The sequence below is a fragment of the Falco biarmicus genome, chromosome 16, assembly GCF_023638135.1.
Source record: "Falco biarmicus isolate bFalBia1 chromosome 16, bFalBia1.pri, whole genome shotgun sequence".
NCBI lineage: Eukaryota > Metazoa > Chordata > Aves > Falconiformes > Falconidae > Falco > Falco biarmicus.
This window is the reverse complement of record NC_079303.1, coordinates 6,992,980-7,018,572: the sequence shown is the minus strand read 5'-3', so window position 1 is coordinate 7,018,572 and position 25,593 is coordinate 6,992,980. Positions and strand designations below refer to the sequence as shown.

Here is a 25,593-nt window from a genome sequence, read left to right as displayed (position 1 = left end):
CTCAATGTATATAGCATTTTATTGAATGAAGGTATATTACAATAGACAAACATATATTACACATGCTATACAAAATATACATTCTTATGTGAAAAAAATATAAATAGACACTAGGAAATAGCAACAGAGAACAAGAGCAGCTTTGCTCACGCTCTTATGAACCCCCAGTTCCTGCACTGTTAATACTTTGGCATTGATTGTGTTTTGTGAAAACAGAATGGCCACTCTGTCCTGTCTGCACCTCCTGGAGGAAAGGGCAAAGAAAAGAGACTTGATTTTTTCTGCAAGTCTACCTAGGAAGTTGTTCCACAATGCTAAGCACAGCAAGGTGTTCACCTACTTACAAGCTTCAGCTATTTACAACCAGCTTACGGACTTTAACAAGATACCGTTGCTCACGGAAGGATGCAAGTGTCCTAATTCATATCAGCAGCTTTTCTAGGCCACTATCTCACAGAAATCAGTGCAGCTTGAGCTCCTAAATGGCTTCAAGAGCTAGCACTTCAGTTTGCTCTGGTGCAGATGGCATTAATTTTAAAGCCTTGGTCCTGGCCGAGCACGTCTTGCCTACCTAAAGGGAATTCAATCGCACTAGGGAGTTGTGCTCAAAGTACACCTGAGATCTGGACATCCACAACTGTATGGCGGCAGATCTCTATTAGCTCAACTCCACAGGAGAGAGGGATGAAAGAAAAAGTAAGAGGCATTTGCCAAACAGCGATGGGAGGCAGAGCAGCAAGGGGGCTGTTTTCCCACTATTGGGAAATGGTGGCCCCACACATGCCAAGCAGCACTCCGCCACAGCAGCCTCTGCGAGGATCTGGAGAAAGCAGCAAGCTGCCCAAAAGAATGAGGCTTCTCTGCTGCTGTAGTTTCATGACATGACCTTTCTCATCTGGATTTAAACTGACAGTACTGGGTTCCTGCAACAGAGAGAACTCTGGATTGAAAACAGGCACCATGTCTTAAATTCAGTCTGGAGAGGAAAAGCCTGGAGGAAGTTAAGTTCATTCCTTTCTGGTTTTAAGATTCTTCTTTTAGCATGTATGTTATTAAAACATTTTGGATGTCAGCACCCAGAAGAGTTTAACACACCTGTGTTTCTCTCTACTTTATCCAAAGGTCAAGGACAATTGGATCATCTTCCTACTACAGCTACTGACTATCAAAGCAACCACAGCTGCTTTGAGAGTGTGCAAAGAGCGCTTGATAATATTTGCTCATTTCCATAGGTCTGAGTATTATTCATGTCCAAAGAGCTGTGAGAAAGTAATAGTTATTCTCAGTGTTTCCTCACTTGTTTACTCAAGTAATCCAGTCTCAAAAGTTTCAGCTGTGATTCTGCATCACTGCATCCGATACTTCAGTCACACACCCTTCTACCCATTGATCCATTCCTGGAAAGTCTTACATGCCTCCCTTGGGCTGGTCCAGAAAGGTTTTCCTGTCTTTATAAAAATACACTGCGCACCTGTTTTCACTTTAGTATACATCCTATGGCTTGGAAAAAAATGCAACAATGACTAGGAAAAAAGCCCCTTGGCTCTTCAGGCATGAGTATACAGGATGACGCTGAAGCACTCTTAGCACTGAGCGCAACATACTTGCTGAAAACTCACCACTGACGAGCCTTCAACAAAAAGATGCATCTTCCCAGAAGAACGAACTTGTCAGGAATGTCCTTCCTTTAATTTTGTCAGGCACATGCCACTGTAACTAATGAAGTCTGCGCTTCCTCTGTCTCAGCAAGTACTGGACTTTCAATATCGAGTGGTTCCCTGCATATTGTTTCATTTCTTACCTGCCAAATATTTAAACATTGTGGCCACACTGAAGTCTAGGGAATTTAATTAGAGAGTTCAACAGGGCAAAAATTTTGCCCGATACTTTACAACAGAAAAGGATACAAGTGTTTTAAGCTACATATGCCCCTTGGCTGTGCTGAGGAAACCGAAAATCCACCGTATAGTTCACTAAGTATTTATCAAATGCTCTCCCAATCTTTCTGATGCTTTTCATCACAACATTCTCTTCAAAAGCTCACTTAACTGTCAAGCTATAAAAAAATACACGAAGACCTCTCTGCAACATACACAACAGAAAGGCTTTTTTTAAAGATAAAAGGTTACATAAACTTCTGAAACAAACCACTGAAAACTCTCATCTTATAGCTGTTTTACCAGATGACCAGAAAGAAACATTCTGTTTACTGTTCTTTTTGTTTGCTATTTACAGAAACTTGTGGGAAGTTAGATACTACAGCATGGAACGCAGGTTAATACCACTCGTTAATGCAGGGCCTGCTGGGTTTATGCTGTAACGGACAAGATGGTGCCTGATAGAGAGATCTAAGGACTCTCTCAACACTCACGTGGGTGAAACTTGGCATTTTTCTCATGTCATGTAATGGATCAGCTTGCAGTCAGGTCAGCCCAGCTTAAGGCATATAGAACTGTACGTACAACGAAATTCATTAATATCACAGTTTCACCACATACCTATAGTAAATTCACCTCTTTCCGAAACGAAGACAGCCCTATCTTCTCAGAAACAAGCTTTCAGTCCCACCAAAAACACCCCATCCATATGGCTTGATATGCAGCTGTCAAGGCTAACAGTATGATACATACCTTTGGCATAATAGAAAATATATTTACATTACAGCCAACACATTTATATGCTTAGTGTATACAAAATATTTATAAATGCAAATTTATTTACAACTAGAGTCCATTATTCATAGGAGAAAAGAAGCTCCAAAGTTAGACTGGTAACAGACACCTGCCAACAGTCTAAGGAACAAAAAGCTGGCCAAGAGTTTTATGTTTACAGTTACTGGGGAATTCCACGAGGAGACCCTGAACATTTGTTTTCAAGCAGACAATGCAGCGTGAAATAGCTATGCATTCTTGAGAGATTTTCAAAGCATGCACCAACACAAAGGCTGCTTCCAACATCAGAAAATCCATGTTTTAATGCTATTCTTGTAGACATCACTAATCATCACCTGTTGCACATTCCCATTTTCCAATACACAGAAATCTAAGGAAAAAGGGCATGTGCCACCTCCTCCTAGAGAGTCCAACTCTACTTAGTCAGCCTGTAATTGCAGACACACATACACAAGCATCTTTGGCCTTGGGGTTAGTCCTGAGGTAGTAAATACAAAAAGTCAGTTGATAAGGATTTGCTTTCAAGACTTCATTTTAGTGTCTTACGTGGTTTCACTATAGTCATGAATGTTCCGTGTCCTATTAAAATCAAAGTTATGTTCACATAATCTGTGGCAAGGTCTGGGTGAAGCAGCTTGTTCCCGGTCACTGTCAATAATGCCCTCGCTTCGAAGAGGTCGTGGGGTCTCATGGGCTGACTGCTGATGCAGAAAGTGCGAGTGAGAGCACGCTAGGTCTTTGTTTATTCCCCATAAAGGAAGCTGAAAGGGTTCTGAGGAAGAAAAATTGGAAGAGGAACAGGACTGAGTTAATGATAAACACACTCAAATTTTAGACAGATTTTTTGAGTTGTGTGACTCAGCAATAACAGTCTTTCTGAGGTTATTTTTTCTATTTTTGCGAGCATATTTTACTGGACGCTGTCCCTTTTCAGCAGTCTGTTACAGTAACCAGAAAACAACACGCAGAGTTTCAGTGTGACTGTTTAAAAAGGCTACCTGGAAGAAAGTCAACATAAACCCAATCAATTTACAAAACCAAAATATTAAAAAAACCCAACTTTTGGAGTTCTTGGAAACTCAGGCCAGCTTAAACAGAAGGGCTATTGGAATTTTATTATATGAAGCTTTAACTCTTGGCTAATAGAGGTCCTTGGGAGTACATGCAAAGGATCACACTGCACAAGATTTAAGAGATGAACTGCAGATTAAGAAGCATCGTACTTTTAACATCACCCTCTTCGACTCTTGGGTACTGGATGCAAATTGAGGGCTAGTTCCGAGAACAGGTGGGTGGTAATGAACAGATGAGTTACCCCACAAACTACAGTCACTTGAAGAATTAGCTGTGTGTCAGCAACGAAGGGCAGCACAAGGAAGAACAGAGTTATCAGGGAATACAAAGCAACAAAAGGGGAAAGAGCTCACCATTAATCTGCTGGGAGGAGATTTTCTTTTCACTTATTTTGTCATGGTTGGTGAGGAAGACAGACATGTCTCTGTCTGCTAGGAGACTATCAAGAGCACTGGTTTCACGCTGGGTGCGTGCTGCATATGTTTCCTTAGGGATCTGCACCATGAGATTAGGGAGAGTTTGATCCAGGGGGTCCTCTTCTGTGATGTAGGCATAGGGACAGTACTCTCGTGTCCTGGAGTAGATGTTTGCATTGTCGTAACAGTCTGAGCAGATCACCAATGGCGTTGCACCACCTGGTAAATGCAAGGGAAAACAGAAACGCTCTCAAAGAGGATAAGGATGCTTCACTTCAATAGACTCTTTCCTGTCTCAGTATGATCAGATACTACAGTGGCACGGTTGGGAGGGCCTTTATGTAGTTAATGTGGTAACAGAGTACCCAGCTTAACGGTTTACTGAAGCAATGACATGAGCAATGCTCTAGGCTTCCCACCATCCAAATTCTCAATAGCACTGCCCTTCTGAGGCTGACCAGGGGAAAACCATGGACATGAGCAAAACAAAATCTCATGTTTGCTCTCCTGTTTCAAGGGCAAAAGGGTTCCATGCAGGTTCAATCAGCTTGGGCAGTGGGCTGAAACAGCCCTGGAATCAATCTGGGATACCTATCCATACTGGCTTATGCTCTTGTACCAGACTTGTACCCTGCAGGCCCACACACCTCAAACCAGATGATAAAGTGGTCACTGATCTCAACTCCTTCCCCATACACACTCTAGTGTAGCGGGACTACAGACTAGAGGGAATGGATCATGGGAGAGATGTGAAAAACTTACACTGAAGGATCACTTTTGAAAGCCAGCCTATTTAAGGATTGGATGGCTTCTCGGCACTTGGATGGTAAAAAATAGCCTCCCTGTAGACTCAATGATGCAAATATCCTGAAAAGCATCCAAACAAGGCAGGGAAACAGTGCAGACCCTTTAGTTATGATTGTAGCAAGCAGACTATACGTCTGGCAGAGGCAGTAATTTTATGCCAAGGATGAAAGGTACAGCAAGTCACCTTCCAAGCAAAATATTTCCACCTCTATTGCCTGGCCTTTTGAGATGCCAAATGAAAGAAACAGCATAAAAATCTACCTTGGCATGTAACTTAGGAATTCTCTAATGGCATCCCCGCCTTGCTGAACAGATCACAAACCCTGAAGCAATGAGCCTCTGGAGGGACCTGTACTACTCTGGCACCTGAAGGACAGCAGTCACATCATCTACATGCAAAGGCACTCACAGAAGATGTGAGCCCAGACACTGTTGGACCAAAGATTAAACAACACGCACAGAAGGCAAAAACCTTGATAGCAGAATGTAAACAAACACTAGAAGAAAAACAGGGGATGCCTAAAACTCAGAATGATCAATGGAAATTTTCCGATCAGCACGAACTCTCACGTAGGAAAAGTCACCTTTGATGTTAATACACAGTACTGCGCTGCATTATGCAATACTGCTGCCAGTTATGAGGACTAGACTGCGCACTGGCATCCTGCTGAAACACAAGTAATACACGTGAGGGCTTTGCTTACCATCTGTGCCTTTATGCACGTAGCTACCGGCTGGAGGCATAAGCTGCTGATGGCTTCCCGCCTCCGAGTTACTGTAGCCTTCCTGAGGCTCCGACAGAGTTCCTTGGGAGGATAGATAGCTGGGAATGTCTGCAGGTAGGTTCATCTCCTCTGCAAGGCAGAATTAACATTGATGACATTAACAGCAAAGTCTGAAGATTTCAAGGTAGTACCAATAGTATTACCCACATTAACAAAAATGTTATCCAGAATTCCAACTCACATATAGTTATCTTTTTTTCTACCTCAGTGATTAGAAGTCCATATAGCTAGTTCAAAAGTAACAGGGCCTGAACAGAAATTTATACAGATTATTCCAGATCCTGAAAATGTTTGTATGTCTATTCAAATATTTATTTCCAAACTTTACTGTTTTCCCTCAATATAGAGCAAATCTAGTGCATAAGGGATAAAATTAATGCTTCTGATGTTTTAGAAAAAACTCTAAATTGAAGGAGTTTGAGCAAATCCCTGAAGAGCTTTTAGGAGGAAATATTCAGTGCTTCAATCTTACACACCTGTAATGAATCCAGAAATTTTACCACTCTTAAGTGTTTTGGATTAAAAACAGGGATGAGGACTTGCTTTTGCAGTTTACCTGTATTAGTGATGCTGTAATCTTCACTCTTCCTTCTCATGTGGTAGATCACGATAACCCACACCAGGGATGTTCCCACAACACAGCACACGACGACAATAATCACAATGCCTACTGTTGTCCAGCCATCCTCCTCATGGACGATGCCATTCTGGGAAGAATCACAATTTGGGGAAGCCAGGACATTCAGGTAAATATGGCCACGCTCGGTGCCCAGTGTGTTGGACATAATGCACGTGTACTTCCCAGCATCCTCCAGTCCAGCATCCACAATGATAAGGAGTTGATTTGCCGCAGCAAAAAAATGCCGTTCTGTGACTGTCAAAGGACCATCATCTTTAGTCCAGTTGAGGCGAGGGGCAGGACTGCCACCAGCTATGCACTGCAGGACAGCAGTTTCACCTCGGGTTACAGTTCTGTCTTCCAGGGGCCTAACAAAGGAAGGAGTTTCTGTGACAGTGGAGGAAAAAGAAAGGAAATTGTAAGATAATTTCACTGTGCAATACCAGAGCGTACTCCGTGGTATTTAAAAATCTGATCTTAAAACCCAAACCTAAAACTTCAGCAATGAAACACAGGATTCAGGAAATCCTATGAGTTCAGCTCTTCTATGGATCACTGCAGCAAATGCAGGTACAGCAAACATCCCCAGAATTACACTAGCCACAGTCTGCTTTAAGCATTCAGATTCTAAATTTGCCTATGACCATCATGTTAAAAGTCAGGGTCTTCAAAAAATACCACACTCTAGAAGGAACAAGCCTTCCATTACCACTCACCACAGTTCATGTTACCTGTGACTAAGTATGTTCTAAGGCAACAGAAATTACCTAGTCTACACTGCTGGATGGAGATACGCCCCTCAGTTCTCTCCTGCAAAGATCATACTAACTTCACAGGTCAGCGCTGTCGCTTAGCTTCTAAAGCTTCACTGTTCAAAAATCACTGCACGTGCCACTCTTTGTATTTTAACTTCTTTCTTCAGCACTTAAACTTGCTGCTTACAGATAAGCTACACTACCCCTGCAAAAGTGAAGGGATGCGTATGCAAGCATGTATTAGCACACCACTTACCTAACACAGTCAGCGTGGCATTTGCTGACAACCCCCCCGCAGTGTTTTGTGCCATACAGCTATAGATTCCCATGTCTTCTATTTTTACATTTGCAATAAAGAACACATCATCCTCAGGCATGACATGCATCCTCCTCTCTCTTGCAGCAGGGAAGTCTGTGCCACCATCTTTCTGCCAGGAGATCTGTGGAGTAGGGTGGCCCTCTGCAGCACACTCCAGCCGGGCCATTGCCCCAGTGCGGATAGTAAGATCCATGGGGGTTTTCAGGAAAGAAGGTAGCTCTGGATCAAAGGAGACAGTTTCAGTACCAGGGAAAAAGGTGCAAAAGCTCCACAGCACAGAGAGTATCTAAAACCAAAGAAATCTGAAACACACCTGCAGCTCTCCTTAAGAGAGAGGGACAGATTATTCTGAAGAATCGCACAGATTCTCAGGGATCATTTCTAAGAGCTTATCCGCGAAGTGTCAATACAGTATCTACAGTGCTTATTTAAGATGATCTGAAGGACATCGTTTCTCATGGGGAAAAGACAGGGAAAAGGTTTCGCCTTCTTCATAATCCCTTTGTCACACTTTTTCTTCCCTGGTAACAGGGAAGGTGAACTTCCATCTCATCAGTCCAGGTCTGATTATCTGTTCTGGACAAGCACAAGCAACACAGGCACCTCTGCTCTCAGATACAACAGGAATCAGTGGTTTACCGATGTGAACACTCTTCTTACCTCCCTTCCCTCAAGCCAAAATAAAGAGAGCCATGATGGATAAAAGCAAAGGACTTCACAATTGATTTTTCAGACTTTGCTTCCAGACCTACCTACTTTTAGCCGAGTCTTCCCAGCACTACAAACACATGGGAAGGTGCTTAGCTCTGAAGAAACAGCAGAGGGAGCTTTTAGTTTAAGACACTTCTACCTCCATTTAACTAGATGAACAACTAATTGTGTTTTAATGAAAGCATGGGAGATACCTGCCCCTTTTGGAAAGTGAGCAGAAGGCTCTTCACCCACAAAAAAACCCCATCAACAAACACCAAAAAACCCAAAACACTTCCTTCTGGCTTTATAAAAAGATGCTTGATACCAGTAAGACAGTCTCGCAACACTATTTTGGACCAGCTCTAGTGAAAAATAGACTTGTAGCTACTTAAATAAAGCTTTAGGTTAAAGGTGATTTTCCTTAATTATCATTATTGCTTACCATTGACAGTCAGCTTGGCTTTGTCAGAATAATTGGAACCAAAGTGATTGGTGACAATGCACTGATACTTTCCTTCATCAGTGAAATTCACATTGAAAAGATGCAGGACAGTGGTGTACTCAACCACCTCGCCACTTTGCTGCTGGTATCTGGCAAAATTCTTAATCTCTGCATCATACAATACTTCACTGTCTTTACGCCAGGCAGTGGACATGGGTGAATCACTGCTGCTCACAGCAGTGCAAGTCAGAGTCACGTTCATGCCTCGCAGAGCAACTGTGGTCTCAGGATGCACTCTTATCTGTGGTTTAGGGAAATTATCTGAAAATAAAAGCATCAAGATCAGTTACTTTCCTCTTCAACTTGCTAGTAATATTGCAAGAAAATTCACTGAAAAGACAATGTAAGCAGAAAGAAAGCTTTGGGAACAGATGTCCTGCTTGAGGTGCACATATTCAGCTGTTTTCAGTTGGAAATCAAGCTATGAAAGAGGATTAGAACCACAGGTAGGCATACAGAAAAAGCATTGAAAACAGTTCATGTAGAAGCATGGTCTTGAGCAGCGCCCTGCATTTTGTACAACTGTCTGGAACTTGCTATATTTAGATCACACACAAAAGTCATGCTAGCTGAAGAGCTAGGCTATTTAACGAAGGACTGAGACTTACTTTCAGATAGCATAAACATCTTGAAGAGCCTTTAAGCTCTACAAATACAAAGCATAGCAAGCTGGCAGTTCACTCTATCTCATCCCACTTGATGAGAGTTATTTCAATACCCGTTATTTCAGCAAAGGCATTCTTGTAGGCACAGAGAACGTTCGGTATCAGGCTCCACAGTGGTGGTATTAGAATGGAGAAGTGGGTGCTTGCATCTACATGATGATTATTGTAGCCTTTACCACCAAAAGAATGAAAGAATTGCATACGCACAAGTAACACTTATCAGATTGCTCATCCAGAAAATGGAACACCAGACTATTTCCAGGCCTGCCACAGAATTCACACGTGACTCTGGACAAAGAACGTCTCAGTTTTCCATCTCACAGTTCAGTTACAAAAATAAACAGGCTTATGTCTGAAACCGTGGTGGCAGAGACCAGATAAACATTACAGATCCAGAGTGTCAGAATACGTGCCAGAGTATTAACTACTCTAGCCTTGCTGGTACGGACAAGAATTGTTAAGGAAGTGTCAAACAGTCCTTCCAAAGCTAAAGTCATTTATCAGCAGGGAGAAGGGAAGCATAACCAGTTTTTAACAGTAACCTACATGAAAAACAATGCAGTCTCACAGAATAACTCACTCAGGTTAACTTCAGTGCTCAAATATAACAAAACAAAGCAAAGAGAAACAGAATTAAATCCCAAACTCCAAAGCAGACCCAGTGATGTACACAGGCCCATGTGCGCATCATAGCCAAGACCGAGTATTTCCAGCAGTGCTTCAGCTTGATTTCCGAAAGGTACCTGCACAGATCTGTGTTACCATGTTTTTATATCAAAAGTCATTAAAAATACAAACCACAGACAAAGTCATCAGGGTCCACACTGAGAAGGCTTTGTCCTGCTAACCACTCAGGATGAGCACAGCTAACATTTACAGCCTGCTGTAAATGGCTGTCAGTGAGCCACTGGGGCAGCCATTTCAACTGGCAATCACAAAGCAAGCTGCTAGTGTTCAAAATTCTGCAGAAACAAGGCAAAACAAAAGCGTGATTAAAGTTTATGTATTTCACATACTTACATGTGATTTCATGCAACAGAACAAAGCATATAGACTCAGAAGTGTCAAGACTTACAGTATTCTTTTACGCCTATGGGTATTTATTATAAAATGTTAGCTATATACATGCTACAAACAATCTCGAAAAACCTTCCCTCTGTGTCAGCGTTAAAACCTTAGACTTCTTTTCAATTCTGAAGGAGACAGCCTCAGATTTTCAACTTTAAAAAAAGTTAAGCCTGTCTTTACAATTATCCCATCCCTCTTTAAAGCAATTAAAAGGAACATAACACTGCAGAGCAGCCCTATGTCTCAAACTAAACATACTTGCCATTATGAAATGAATATAAGCCTCAACGCTCATTTTTGTGCCAGCTAATAAATATTTAAGAATGGAAGTGATTTGTTTCATACAGGTATCTACTGTAGCTTGTTTTCTCTGCTCCACAGAGAAAACTGCCAACAGGAAACAATAATGTGTCACTTTTCCCCCACCACCTGCTTTCAAAGTTTCCTAAACATTATGCATGACTATGACTGATGAGAGAAAGTCCACCACTTCAACAAGAAGTGATCTGCCACTAGATTAATCTAGTAATGAGAGAGGAGAGGTATGCCAACAAGCCAGGATTCATCCTACTGTTTTGCCCATACATACCAACAATTCCTCACTTTTAAGGTACATTAAAGAAGGCAATGAGCCTTCATCTTTAACACCTAAAACGTGTCTCCTCAAACTGGTAGAACTTGCAGACTAAGTCCATTTAGCCAAGATTAACCAATTGAATAACAGTTTTAAAACAGATTACATGATATTCAGAGGCTTTATCTCATAGAGATGACTGTGTTACATTAGGATTAGTCTTGGGTGTGAAGGTCACTTTACATTGTTATACTTTGAATGTCTGAAGATCACAAGAAGCTCTAGCAGCTTAAGCATCTGCTGAGCAAGTAAGAATTCTTGTCTAGCTGTGAATTTTAAAGCTCTTCCCTAGTCCCAAAAATGGGAAGACAAAATACAGGGTTTGCTAACTCCCCTGAAAAATTCCTGATAAATTATTTCTTCTGTTCACTGTCTACATGCTAGTGTGTGCCGAGCTTGCTGCAAAATCATCAGATATGAAAGACTTAACAGTTCAGCACTGCATGAAGAAATTATTTTTTACTAACTGCAACTAAGAAATGCAAAAAATGGAGGCACAGATTTTATCAAACCTTAAATCTAAGTATACTGCTGCCAACTGTGAGTTGGTAGCACTTGTAAAGAATCTGTAAATAATTGTCATAAACTTACAGCTCCTTCAGGTGAGCCTGGGCAAATGCATTTTCTTGGATGGACATTACTGCATTGTTGCTTAAATCTCTGTAAGTTAAGCAAAGAGAACAATTATGGGCAAATATGATTTCATATGCTACCTTCAGTTAAATTATTGAAAATTTGACAGAGAATAGAAGACTGAAGTTGACAAATAGTAAGTTCTACAAAGCACTTACAGGTGTTCAAGTCCTTCAAGACCAGAGAATGCTTTCTTGGTAATTGACTTAATCTGGTTTCCTTGCAAGATTCTGAAAGACAAAGCCCCACAAACTCAGAAACCAGTCTGAATGTCAATGGGAGTGCACAAATAAGACCTAAAAGACTAGGGTTTTTCTAATTCTAGCTAAGCTAAAAGATCAAACAGAATTTTTTTGAGCTTAGAGGCTCAACTAATTTTCCCAAGAACAGTTCCTCTTCCATTCTTAACCCAGAGATTTGGGTTAGAGATGTGTCAGGAGGTAATTTAAGTCAGCAGAATAAGACATTGATAAGTAGAACTTGGGAGTGGAGCAATAACTTCCTCATACCAGTCTGCCACAATCACATCAGTTCCCAAGACTGCACCTTTATACCAAGCTATTCATTATAAGCAATGCCTGTAGCTCCAGAGGATGGAGCTTTCTACAAAGCACATGGCTCTGGATGAATCAAGTGTACAGTTTAACTACTGAAAAACTGTTAATTCTAGTGTTTCATGTTTGCTCAAAAATACTTTGTGGTGTGGTTTTGGTTCTGGGGTTTTTGTTGGTTTTTTTCTTCCAAGTGGTAACTTTTACCCAAACTAAAGCAGCACAAAAAGTGACAATCATCACACAGCAGGACTGGGCTATTCAATAATACGTACAGCCAAATACTTATGCTTAATTTCTTCAAATTGGTGCTGCAAGGTGATCTAGTGCTACACAGATCAAATGCTCCTGAACATGGAGCCCAAACCTGTATCAAGAGGTTGTAGCACACAAGTGGAAACACACCGAATACAGCTGCCAACTAGAAAGGCTTTCTGCCTTGTGTCATTGATTTACAATCACTTAATATTTTGCACTCTCCCTCTACTCTGTGTGCCTGGGAAGTACTGTCATTTTGATGGTTTCTAATACATACAGTTTATCCAGCCTGCCGAGTCCCACAAATGCTTCATTTGCATCTTCTATGGCCCAGGAGATCTCATTGTTCCGCAAGTCCCTGCAGAAGAAGAGCTTTCTTATACAGAAGCCTTGTAACATCATCATGACCACTGCTAGTGGCAAGCTGGGGATGAGAACTTTCTGTTGTACAGGCCAGCAACAGCGTTCTGGCACAGTGTCACCTGGAAGGTCTCAAATCTTTTAAAACAGTTTGTCAGAAGATGAATATCCCATTTCAGAGATGCCAGGGAAAATGGAATCGTTCAAGATCAGTGCCACAGACAGCACCACAAACAAATTCTGCAGTAAACTTCTTGATGTGGTATTTAAGCAAAGACCCAGTCTGACTAGCACTTGTCATGTGATGGACTATTTGCCAGAAGCTGGGAGAGGCTCCTGAAGCAAGTTGGTTCATGTAAGCGAATTAACCAATACACTAGCAGCATTAATCTTCCTGAGTAACAGGCTTATAATAGCATTAGCATATTAAGAGATTACACATAGGTTACAGTGTAAGGCTGCCAGGCACAAAGTAGTAGATTTTCAGAATGAAGTTGATACACTGCTCACAAATCTCGTTACCAGCTAATGGGATTTGTTTGACCTCTGCACAGCACTTTGGCCCCTCACATAGAAGAACCGACTAAACAGCAAAAGCAACAGAGCAATATGGTTCAGAGAGGATTACATGCTGTTTAGTGAGAAGGAGAAATAAATTCAGTTGCATTGTTAGCCTGAATGGCATGGACTGAGCCAAGAGTTTCCATCAAAGCCACGGTTTTTGTCTGTTTTGATACCACCATGCACAGAAGTCCCTGCAGGAAGGAGTGTGTTTAAAGGAAAATGCACCAATGAAAAAACAGTCTTTACTGCATTTTACCAGATACTTGCTTGATGGAGCTTCCAAACAAGTCAACTGACACAGATAGCTAGCTACTTATACAGGTAATTGTATACATCACCTCACACAAACACTTCCTTTCTTTCCTCACCTTAATGGTGGGAAAACAAAGTATCTACTTTCCCTTGGGTGAGACAGTAAATTGCATAGAATACCATCCTGGAAGAAAGAGTGATCAACCTCCAGGACGCTATCTGTGATAATACATTATTTTCTTACTTTTCCTACTTTGAAATATGGAAGTCTTGTTCTTAACACCACGCAGCAGTCATTTCCACAATAAATATATACACTTTAACATTTGGGACGAAAAGCAAAGAATTCCATGATTCACACATCAGAGGGTCTTAACAAATATGGCCCTGATACTTCCTCACATTAAGTATTTTCCGCTTTGAAAATTATTCAGGCTAAGGCACTCAACATGGATGTGATCTAATGAGAAGATTGACTGATGAATAATATGCCAAATTTATTTCCAAGTTTCTAATTCCTGTGATCTGAAACTTGTTTCTAGAATTACCTCGCTGTCTGCTTTGGAATTTTAGATTGTGAATGCTGGAGGGGTATCAATGCCAAGCTACTCGCAGTATTATGAAGTAAATAATGTGTTAAGATGTAAAATTCCAGTGCTATTCTTCAATATACCTTTAATCCTACCTTGCTCTTATTACCTCGTAGTTAATATACCGTTTTACAGTTTATTCTTGTCAATTAAAGCTACATTGCAGAATAGTGACAGAGGCTGAACATACAGAGAAATATTAACGTCAGCCTTAGCACTGAAACAACCAGTATACAAACAATGGACAGCGACACGGTATCTCCTGTTGTTTGAAGTATTTTTACACTCCACTACTCAGACCATTTAGCAAAATGAGTGAGCAACGCAAAAGAAAAGCCCCTCATTGTGCGAGCTGAGGAGCTGCCTCCTCATGCTTGGCTGGCCACGAATGCTTGGAGCCTTGTTAATCACCACTGCCCTCTGTCCTGCACATTCCAACCCCGAAGCAAATGGCCAGCCTCTCAGCTGTTGACGCCCCTGAGGAGCCCAGGAAAACCTACTAATTAATCTGCTCTTGTTCTTTTTCATGCTACTCTAAATCTAAGAAATTAGTTTTAATTATTTCATTAAAAGGTTGCATTAAGGTTAACAGAATATGACTGCTTACATAAATCTCTCTGGTGAGTTTGCTTATTTAAGCATTTATTTAATGAACTGACAGAGGGGTTACAAACTTTCACTCCTTTCTCAACTACCATTGTTTAAGATGATTACAACTGTTCAGATCTACTTGGGACTTTTTTCCTTTTTTTTTTTTTTATTAAGAGGCAAGATTGAGTCTTTTCTTGTCAGAGATACCAAACAGCTGCAGCTGCTACGAAAGGTCCTGGTGAGTGCAGAGCTGTGCCTCTACAACAGCAAGAAGTAACCCTACACCCTCCTATGCACTGTGCCTGCCTTCAGCACACAAGCAGGGTGGGCTTGAACCGTACCTTCTGCAACCAAAAGGGTTCACCGCTTGGTTTCTGAGGCTCCAACCCTAACAAAATGCTCTGGAATTAGGAGAGGTCCAGGCTGACCATTCATTCCACAACTGGCATTTATACAAGCTGACTATCCACACCTTCTTAGAACCAGTACGACATGCAGCTTGCACTCGAGGTCACCAAGCCACTGTTTCTTACCACCTCTAAACTGAAGTGGTTGGTTTGTTTTAGCTGCGGCAGAATTCTGTATCTCAACAGACCAAAAGATTATCAACTGCAGCACACCTGCAGGCAGGACAGCATGCAACAATGCCAACACGCTGATCTCAGGCTTGCATGGTGCAATATTCATTGTCTTTATTTCCAAAAGCTTCACTGCATTAAACTGAAATTTCGACTAGAAGTTTTTCTGTACTTACAAGGTTCGAAGATTTGTCAGACCTTTAAATACACCATCAGCAATGTGACTAATGCGATTGTCACCCAGGTTTAGTTTCTCCAATAAACCAAGTCCCACAAAGGCAGACTCCTTAAGGCGAGTTAGCTGGTTGTACGACAAGTCTCTAGAAACATTGAACATACACTTTAAAGGCAAGTAGGGGGGATTAATTATGAAGATACTATTGAACTTGATTAATTCTTCAGTTCTGCTTAATTTCTCTAACAGAACACTTGAAATATAAGTAAAATACACAGCATTACTATGGGCCTAACAAGAAAATGGAGTACTGCCTCGGCAATTCATTCTTGCTACATACCTGCTATCCAATCTGTTATTGCAACATTACAAAACCCCCAATGAAAAGCAGCCCAGGACTTACAGCTCAGAAAGTCTTTGGCAGAACTCCCATGCATCTGGACTGATCCTGTTAATGGCATTCTGGCTAACATAGAGTTGTTGCAATGTCCGCAGACCATACAACCAGCCCTTGTTTACTTCTGTTAAGTTATTATGTTCCAGTTCTCTGAGGAATTAAAAAGAAAAGCATTTGCCAAATAGATAATCAATGAAAAATATGTTTACAAAATTTGACCTTGTGGATCTCAAAATCATTTACTCACATTAAGCCTCAGGCAACCTGAAATGCATGATTATATTCATTCCATTGAAACCAGAAGAGCAAACTGAAGTACATGAAAAACTGAGTAACTCAACAGCTGCACTGACCCAGTGGCAGAAACAAAACTATTCTCTGTTCTCAAAGATTACTTCTTTTTAAAAAAGTTTTTGCTAGCACTGCATGGCACACTCTTGTGCTATCTCTGCCAAACAGTCACACAGCAAAAAAACATTCCATGTTATGGGGAGTGCAAATGAAAACCAGCAAAAAGCAGCCTAAAGGGTCAAAGCACTCTTGATCAAGTGGGAGGAAGTTGGGGAGAGCCAAGATCCTTCCACCTCTGAAGTAACTGGACACGATATCAAAACAATGGGAAAATACAGATCTGAACTCATTTCCTGTGATGCTCACCAGTACCTCAGCACCACCCTGACGTAAGGCAAGCCATACAGGACACAACCCTCCACAGCTAGAGCCCCTAGAAGAAGTTCCACAACTAGGCGTACTCACAATTCTTCTATATTACCCAGGCCAAAGAATGCTCCATCCATTAGTCTGTTAATCCCATTGCGCTGCATTTTCAAGGATTTTAAGGATTCCAGTCCTTGGAATGTAAGGCTTTCCACTATTTTAATCCGGTTCCTTTTCAGCTCCCTTTCATAAAGATGACATCCAAATATTAAGACATCTTTCGAAAAGCACCACTTTGTTGAAAGTCAAGAACACAGATGAACACCACAGCTGTAAATGCCATGTTTTTAAGTTTTCAAGACTGCTACTTACAGAAACTGCACATGAGGCAATTTGAAGATCTTTGGTGGAATCACACTAATCCTATTTCTATTCAGCTTTACCACCATCAGTGAGCTAGATAAGTTATCAAGACAGCCTGCTTCTAGAGTAGTAATTCTGTTGTTGCTCAGATTCCTAGGAAAGAAACAGGGAAAGAGGCCTTTCAAAGCATTTTATGAACACAACTGCACAAGCAATTCAGAGTGACCACTTATTTTTAGAACTCACGTTCCTTGTAAAGTCACATCACATCTGAATTCTGGCATACCAAACTAATTTTTTTCCAAAGAACTGGTGCTAGGAGCTGATTTTTACTGCATGCACATGCTTCAGTTAAACATAGTTAAGACAATGTCAACAGTCATCTACTCAAAATGGGCAGGAATCATTCCATGTCCCTGCTGGCTGAAGTACCTGCACTTTGACAACAGCAGTTATTGTTTTCCCTACTATTTGAGAAAACACAATACAGATTGGTATGAAAAGTGTTTTATTTCAAGCACATTTTTAGCTACGTTAAACGCTGCTACCAGTTCACAGCCATGCAAGGCTGCCTGCTTTAAGACAGTAACTTAAGAGTAGATGAGCTACTCAACGTTACTGTGCAGAGTCAGGAATCTCAGACATAACAGATCACTCATACTTACAGATACTTCAGTTGCATCCGAGGAAAAGAAGAAGCTTTAATTTCTGAGATCAGATTAGAACTAAGATCTAGATTTTCCAATGAAAGGTAAACTTGGAGTTGCTCAGCATTTATTTCTGGAATAGTATTGTGTACCCTGGAAAAAAAACCAACCAGCAACCAATATGGTTATCAAAACATCCTATTCTTCAAGTTGTACAGCTAAACCAGCTAAAGGATTCTTTCTGTATAGAAATATTATTAGCAAGCCTCTTAAATGGGACATGTACCACACACTTCAGAGTGTTAATTCCCAACTTGCCACCTTGACATATGAATAGATTCAAATTCTGGGGCCTGTATTTGGGCTGCTCCTTGTGGGAACTGTCATTCCTAGACTGAATCCCTCCCCTTCAAAGCTGCCTGCCTTGGCTGACTGCATTTTATTGGTAATTTAGGGCGACTTGATTGCCTAACTGATTTGTATTTCTTTAAAGAGTGCTTACACATTCCCTAAAGCACTTCAGATGAGCAGTATTTCAAGACAAAAGAAGCTATGTTTTCCTGCAACTTGATAGCAGAACTCTAATACAATTCTCTCATTTGTTAAACAAGAAAAAGGCAGACAAGCTATTACTTACAATGAAAGAAGAGTTATATTAGAAGTTGTTTCTCCAAAATACGGAATTTCACTTAGCTCATTGTAATTCATTTTCCTTAAAAACAAAACAAAACACATTATTGGCACTGCAAAGAGAAGAAAAACCATTCTGTTTGCAGTGGAACTAACTTCTATCACAGAATGAATTTAACAATTTTGTTATCTTAATAGTACTTAGTAGTTGACAAAAAAGGTTCCCTAGCAGCTTAAATACTAATAATTTGAATAATTTAATAGTGGAGCATGCTAGTTTTTACCATTTTCATGGACACTATAACTTAGAACCACCTACAGTCAAAACAAACACATCTAATTTCTTTTTTGAAAATAATGGTCTTCTAATCTCTTATGAAAAAGTCTTCTGCTCACAAAGGATCACTTCTGTGCAAAATGTGCCACCATTTTTAATTAACTGGCAATGAATATTTCTACAAGTCAGACCAGACATCTAGACATGCAATGAAATGTACTAATTAGAATTAGGTACGATATCTTTAGTTTATCCTCATAAAAAACAACTTACACTTCTTGTAGTGTATGAACAGACAAATCAATGCTCCAGTTGGATGACAGTAAGTGATTATGACTCAAATCCCTAGAGAACAGACAGAAAAGTTATTCTAGCTCCTGGAATAATAATTAAAAAACCCCAAAACACCATCATGTATCCTTTATGCAACCTAAAAGTTTTAAACCATATTTATGCTACATACAATTCTTCCTAGCTCATTCTAGTGGTCACTCACAATAGAAGTCTACAGTTCTATTTCTCTGCTTGAATCAAGTAACTTTTTTTCAAAAAGGTTTCTTGAAGGAAAGATCATACCTGACCTGAGCATTTTTCCCTCAAATCATAGCTTTATAGATCATACATGCCTATCACAAAAGAGAAAAACCTTCCAGGGACATGAAAATAATTTCTTACAAAACACCTGTTATTGAACTGATTTCTGTAGCAGCTACAAGCCCCATTTTCTCAGCGTGCCCAGCTTTTCAAAGATGTTGACTAGTCAAGGCGGGCTTGTTTTGGAGGAACAATGTACACACAATTACCAGACAAGCTGGAGGGGAGAGAAACATGAGGCTGGGAAGCTTATAGAAGGCATGCTTTAGTGCCAGCTGGTTTTGCTTATAAGAAACAAATGCAGGAATTGGATTGTTTCAATGGGCAGGAGAGTAATTAAATCTGTTTTTAATGCCCATACTGGATGTTGATACTGTTCCCATTGCTTTTTAACTTTAAAGCAGTAATTTTTGCCTTGGACTTGGTGCAAAAAATGTTACTTGGGGAAAAAAAGCCCACAGGTCCGCTTTGGAGAGCTAACTCCTTGGACAGAAACTATCTCTATTTTGCGACATGAATCAAAGCATGACCAGAAAACGTCAGGTTTTGATGGAAGCCTAGTTCTAGCTATACCAGTGAGGACAGACATCGCTCCACATGGTGAAACCAACTCATCTTTTTGACGCCTTTCTGGCACAAGTCCAGAACGAAGATGAATCCCTGAAGCTTGTGCCAACAGCCCGAGTCGTTGTGCAAAGGAACAGGATTGGCACTGATGCCAAGCTCGTGAAACATAACTGACACCCCTGCCACAGTTGGAAAACTGTTGATAGGTGCATATATTATAACTGGACACTGCCTATTAAATCAAGAAGTCTGTCTCTGCTGGCTAGTTGTGCCTGCCTGTCAGCAAGGTAAGATGCTTCTCACTCCATTTCCAATTCTGACACCGAAGACAGAGCTATAATGAAGTATCTTCAGCAGAAGCTGTTCACCTCCTGATGAATTCCTCTATTAAGGTCCTGTATCACTGATTCTCTTTCATGATTACAGAAGTAACACAGTATATATTTATTACAGCCAGTTTTAAGATTATCAGGCAGGCTGCAGCTATGCTGACACAGGAGACAAAATTATCCTTTACAAACAAAACTATCTGTTAAAAAGCTTATTGAAGTGTCACAGTTAAAAATAATTCCATTGACAACCAGGCTCAGGCAGTCACTGCACCCACATGCTCGTCTACTCCTGCAATAGCTTTGGGCTTGTGGTCAACTGAACTACACTGAGGGTCGAACTTGTACAGACACGAAGCTGCCCAAAAACACATGACTAGGGGAAGACAAGAAATTGTACTGGTGCTGCTACTGAAGAAGGTGTTGCAGTACACATTTAACCCTCGCTGAGGACCTGTAAGCATCTGTCAGTGGGTGTTAATGCTGACACAAGAACCCTCCATGCAGGAGGGAAGACTTGCAGCTAACCAGAAGACAACCTGAGCAGGACCTGGTTTTTTTCACCCCAGCACGCATGTACCTATGTATTTTTGATCTGTAAGACCAGAACCTTCTGGGAGAGAGCAAGGACTTCACAGACTATTTGCTGTTAACGTCCACTCAGGCTCAGCAACAAAGATACCGTTCTAACAATGAATTATTAAAATCCTGGGTGTCGTGGCAAGTCAGACAGTTGTTAATGCATTCTTTTAATTACATCAAGATGTAAATTATACAGATACAGCAGCAGTCAGGTTTGCAAACAATTATTCATTCCTACAATTAAAAGAAAAAGAACCTGGAGAAAGAAAACAATGCACATGCAGCCACTGAACACTACTCTACAGGCCTGCTCCCTTGATATAAGCAGTAATTAAGCCAATCCTAAATGCCAATAACACATGAAAACAATCAAGTGTGAACTGCTCCAGGTCAGGGGAGGCTGAGCACTCAGGACACCCTCTCAGGCTGTCGGGATCCACCCTGCCCACCACTGCCGGAGCCTGGCTCAGCCTGGGGGCTCTGGACTTGGCAGAGGAGCCCAGCATGACCCGCAGGAGCCACCAGCCACGCTCGCAGAGTGGGCAGCACGGATCCCAACTCCCAGAGGCAGGCTCTTTCCTGGATCTTTCCAACACTCAGGCACCCAGCCAGCACTGAGGAGACTAATCTTGGTAGCAGTGGGTTTAACCAGAGCGGGGAGTACTAAGCCACGCTGTTTCCAAAGGACATAAGCGCAACCCATGGAGGAAGGATGAGACAATGGACACAGAAGATAACAACACACTCCTCAAGGTGGCCAGATACTACAATGATGAGCAAAACCATGCCACAGGTGCTGAGCCAGACCAACCTGTGTGTCAGGCATGGTTAGTGGGCACTGACAAAGATCTCACGAGTCAGATTAAAATGCAAAGAAAACAGAAACTTGATTTTCCTAAGGCTTTCAGGAAGAATATCATAGAATAGAATATTTCAGTTGGAAAGGACATACAATGATCAGCTAGCCCAACTGCCTAACCACTTCAGGACTGGCCAAAAGTTAAAGCAAATTATTAAGGGCATTGTCCAAACGCCTCTTAAACACTGACAGGCATGGGGCCTGGGTGATGAGGATTTGCTAACATGCAGGTCTCCCCCCCCCCCCGGAGACAGAAGCCTACTGTCTTACTAAATTAAGATTTTAATTTAGAAAGCCCAAAAAAGTTTTTTCTATTATTACTCAGATTTGGACTACAACACAGTTTTGATCAACAGTAACTCCTCTTTCAAGAAGTTGGTTATAGTTCATACTTAAAACAGTTCTGACATTACTTATGCCTAGTTACTGTTACTGATACTTTTCTTTTTGAAATAGAGTGACCGATCACTAAATCCAAAGTGAAATATATTGTCTGATTTTCTATGTTTATAGATCATTCCATCACACAGCTAAGACTTCTGCTATTATGCAGAACCAGATAATTCCCTTGCTCTGAAAAAGCCAAAACCAAGAAATCCATCATTTTAAAAGCACTTGCATTTTTACTGTGAGGCCCATGTTATGCCAGATACAGAGCAAACACACAAAATTTGTATTTGGGAGTTTATTATCTGGTATTGTATGTAAAAATCATCTAAACATTCATTTTGAGCAGAAGTGGTATTCATCTCAAACAGAACACAAAGCACACACCAAACTGATTACTGTATACTGAGTCCTGGAGAATGATCTTAATTCATCCCAGCTGAGCGTACCAGCTCCCTCCCCACGGCACTGTGCTGGTACAGGTGCTGATGCAGCAATGCAGCCAGCCATGTGAGCTGAAAACACATAAGCTCACCCCAAAAAACTGTTGCAAATGGAACCAGCTGAACTAATTAACTTCTATTCATTGTCTTCCTATTTACCAGGATATATAAACAAACTTTCAGGCACTTGCGTAGGACTGAAAGGCAGCGACCACCAGCATCGTGCTTCCCTTTCCCACTACAAATGACTGCCCTACAAACAGGGCTTGCATTCCTTGCTCTAAAGAACATAATGTTGAGATGCAGACATATAAAAAAATATTCACTAACTTCTTGACTTCCCTACCCTTTTCATCACCTGCCAAGTTACCCACAAAACATATGTAATTTAGCAGGAAAAATGAAGATACAGTTGCCTGAATACTTCTGTCATGAAAACAAGTTCTGAAGGCGTTCTCCTGGCCTTATTAAAAATGAAAACCCAAAACAAAACCAAAAACCCCCTACACTGGAAGCATCACCTGCAAGTCGTTTGAAAGGGATCGGAAAAACAAGAAATTTTAGTTCTCAAAGTTAGGTGAAATGGTATCACAGAACTAAGAAGGAAAAGCATATCTGGGACTTCTTCATGCGAGAAAACTTAAGCTTTGATTAATTTTAAACAGCTTGTATGCATTATAGCTTGTTTAGATTGAGAGCTGCTAGAGTAGTCCTAGTGAAGAAAAAACGTCACCCACACACACACACACTTTGTGTGCCAAAATCCTGAAAGCCACAAGAGAGAACATATGCAGAATGAATTGGGAGCAGCCCTCAGAAGGACTGGGGATGCTGGTTGACAAGAAGCTCAACAGGGCCCAGCAACATGTGTTTCCAGCCCAGAAAGCCAACTGTATCCTGGGCTGTATCAAAAGAAGTGTGACCAGCGGGTCAAGGGAGGAGATTCTCTTCTACTCTGCTGTGGTGAAATCCCACCTGCAGTACTGCATTCAGCTCTGGGGCCCCGAACACAAGAAGGACATGAACCTGTTGGAGTGAACCCAGAGGCCATGAAGATGCTCAGGGGGCTGGAGCACCTCTCCTGTGGGAACAGGCTGAGAGTTAGTTCTTCAGCCTAGAGAAGGCTCCAGGGAGACCTTAGAGGAGCTTCCAGTACCTGAAGGGGCTGACAAGAAAGCTGGAGAGAGGCTTTTCACAAGAGCATGCAGCGACAGGACAAGGGGAATGGCTTTAAACTGAAAGAGGGGAGATTTAGATTAGATATAGGGAAGAAATTCTTCACCATGAGGGCAGCGTGGTGCTGGCACAGGGTGCCCAGAGCAGCTGTTGATGCCCCATCCCTGGAAGGGTTCAAGGCCAGGTTGGACGGGGCTGGGAGCAAGCTGGGCTGGCGGAAGGTGTCCCTGCCCATGGCAGAGGGGTGGGAACTAGATGATCTTTAATGTCCCCTTCCAACCCAAACCATCCTATGATACACTTATTTATTGCTTGCAGCATATGTCAGATTGCATAATGTAGTACAGTGCCAGCACTGCTTTTTCCCATTCCATTTTGTGCCAAGTAATTTTAAACACACCCTCTATCAGCTTGCAGAAAGATGCAAGTATATGTTGAAGCTTGAAAACTTGCTCTCCAAACAGCATGGATATCGTTTTGCTTATTAGCTACCTGATGAACTGCCAACTCACTGTTCCAAGCACTGACACCCTCCCTGGCAAGTGCTAAAGTTAAGATATCCTTGTACTTTTCTAAACACAAAAGGTTTCACAGACAACAATTTCTGTACTGAAATACACATTTACTCTTAAACATTTCCAATTGCTTACCATGCAGGGAAAGAAAACTACAGAACCACAAAGGGGTGAGAAGGTGACAAGCTTCCTCAGATATGCCCAGTTTTTAACACAGATCAGACTCTTTCAGTCCTGCTGGAGGAACTCCTGTAGTGAACTGAACAGTGGTTTGCATGTTTATACTATCTTCCAAACAGGCTTTTTTTCCCCCTTGGCCTGAAATAACGTTATTTCTATCAACTAGGAAACAGAATCACTCCAAGAGGGCTTGAAAACTGTTGCTTGAGCACAAAACTGGGTTTTGATATCCCTCATACTTCAGCAGCTCTTCCACCTGACTACACTGGAGCCAAAGGTGACAAATGCAACAGTGACTATTATGACAGTAATAGCCAAGGAAGAATAAAGGTGTACTGGGCTCAGCCCCACCTGAACACTGTTTCGCCCACTGTCTAATTAAACTCTTGGGGGCAGAGACTAAAGGTGCATTGTAAAATGTTCTGAGGGTTGCGTTTTTTTGAAAAACAATGGCAGCAAATGTTTAGGGGAGCCCACAGCGGTTTTCCTAGGGGAAAAGGAAGTCACTGAGTCGGCAAGGCAGCAAAGGGATGCAGGGGAAACCAGAAGCAGTAGGAGCTGCCACAGCACATAGCTGAAGCTGGGGGCTGGAAAGAATATTTCCAAGCACAACTGTGAGGGACTGTGTCCTACAGCCTGACCCGAAAAAACGTTAAATCCTGGCTGGACGGGCATTACCATTCCAGCCTGCTTCTGCTTCACACTGCTCTCAAATGTTATCATCATGTAGCAAGCTAAGAAAAGCGTGACATCTGTGCCCTAGCGACCGCGAAGCACCAAGCTTCCTCCGGGCGGCTGCTGGAGCAGCGGGGCGCGACCGCCCCCCGGCCCAGCGGTGGCTCAGCCGCTGCCCCTGCCAGCCGCTGCCCCCCACCCCCCGCAGCACTGACCGCCCCGGGCCCGCGGCAACAACCCACGGGCCCCGGGGCCCAGCATCGCCGGCCTCCCGCCGCTCCCACCCGAAAGCCACGCTGCGGCGGCCAGGAGGCCCGGCCAGGCCCCGGCTCGTACCACCCTCCGCCGCCGGTACGCCGCTAGGCCCCGCACCCGCCGCCCCGCCGCCCGTTAGGCCCCGCGGCCTCACGGCCGCCCGCCCGCCCGCCGCGCTCACTCACAGGCCCGTGGTGCCGGCGGGCAGCGGCGGGATCCTCCACGGGCCCGGCCCGCCGGGCAGGCGGTGCCGGCTGCAGTCCAGCAGGCCGCGGCGGCAGGAGCAGGGCGCGGCGCAGGGCTCGGCGGCGGCGGCCGCAGCCACGGCCACCCGCGCCCACAGCAGCGTCAGCAGCAGCACCACCGCCAGCAGCGCCAGCAGGGCCCGCGGCAGCGCCCCGCGGGCGGCCCGCACACCCGGCCCCGCTCCCCGCATTCCCCGGCCCAGCGCGGCCCGGCCCGGCCCCGCCGCCCGGCCCAGCCGCCGCGCCCCGGCCCG

The 25,593-nt window shown here is 42.5% G+C and overlaps 1 protein-coding gene across 3 annotated transcripts; it reads right to left on the bottom strand.

The window, feature by feature from the left end:
- On the bottom strand, nt 1–25,593 carry LRIG2 (leucine rich repeats and immunoglobulin like domains 2). 3 transcript variants are annotated; one of them, XM_056361552.1, is made up of 19 exons: nt 25,280–25,374; nt 24,120–24,243; nt 18,806–18,877; nt 18,263–18,337; nt 17,644–17,778; nt 16,988–17,131; nt 16,715–16,858; nt 15,965–16,108; nt 15,563–15,706; nt 12,729–12,809; nt 11,801–11,872; nt 11,601–11,669; nt 10,106–10,269; nt 8,583–8,903; nt 7,385–7,666; nt 6,311–6,760; nt 5,674–5,823; nt 4,100–4,381; nt 1–3,444 (listed from the first exon to the last, which is right to left on the bottom strand). In XM_056361552.1, the coding sequence occupies exons 4-19, from the start codon at nt 18,331–18,333 to the stop codon at nt 3,215–3,217; spliced, it is 2,883 nt and encodes a 960-aa protein (XP_056217527.1). In that variant the 5' UTR covers nt 18,334–18,337; nt 18,806–18,877; nt 24,120–24,243; nt 25,280–25,374; the 3' UTR covers nt 1–3,214. The 3 variants fall into 3 exon arrangements, with proteins under 3 accessions (XP_056217527.1, XP_056217525.1, XP_056217526.1); XM_056361550.1 differs by lacking the exon at nt 24,120–24,243 and having other exon boundaries at nt 25,280–25,592; XM_056361551.1 differs by lacking the exons at nt 15,563–15,706; nt 24,120–24,243 and having other exon boundaries at nt 25,280–25,593.

Excerpts from the sequence above, each read along its gene's own strand:
- LRIG2 (XM_056361550.1), bottom strand. The coding sequence starts at position 25,530 with ATGCGGGGAGCGGGGCCGGGTGTGCGGGCCGCCCGCGGGGCGCTGCCG. Across the intron at positions 8,904-10,105 it reads CCCTGATGACTTTGTCTGTG|ATAATTTCCCTAAACCACAG; the intron begins GTTTGTATTTTT and ends TTTTATTTTCAG. Across the intron at positions 4,382-5,673 it reads CGTGCATAAAGGCACAGATG|GTGGTGCAACGCCATTGGTG; the intron begins GTAAGCAAAGCC and ends TGCATTTACCAG.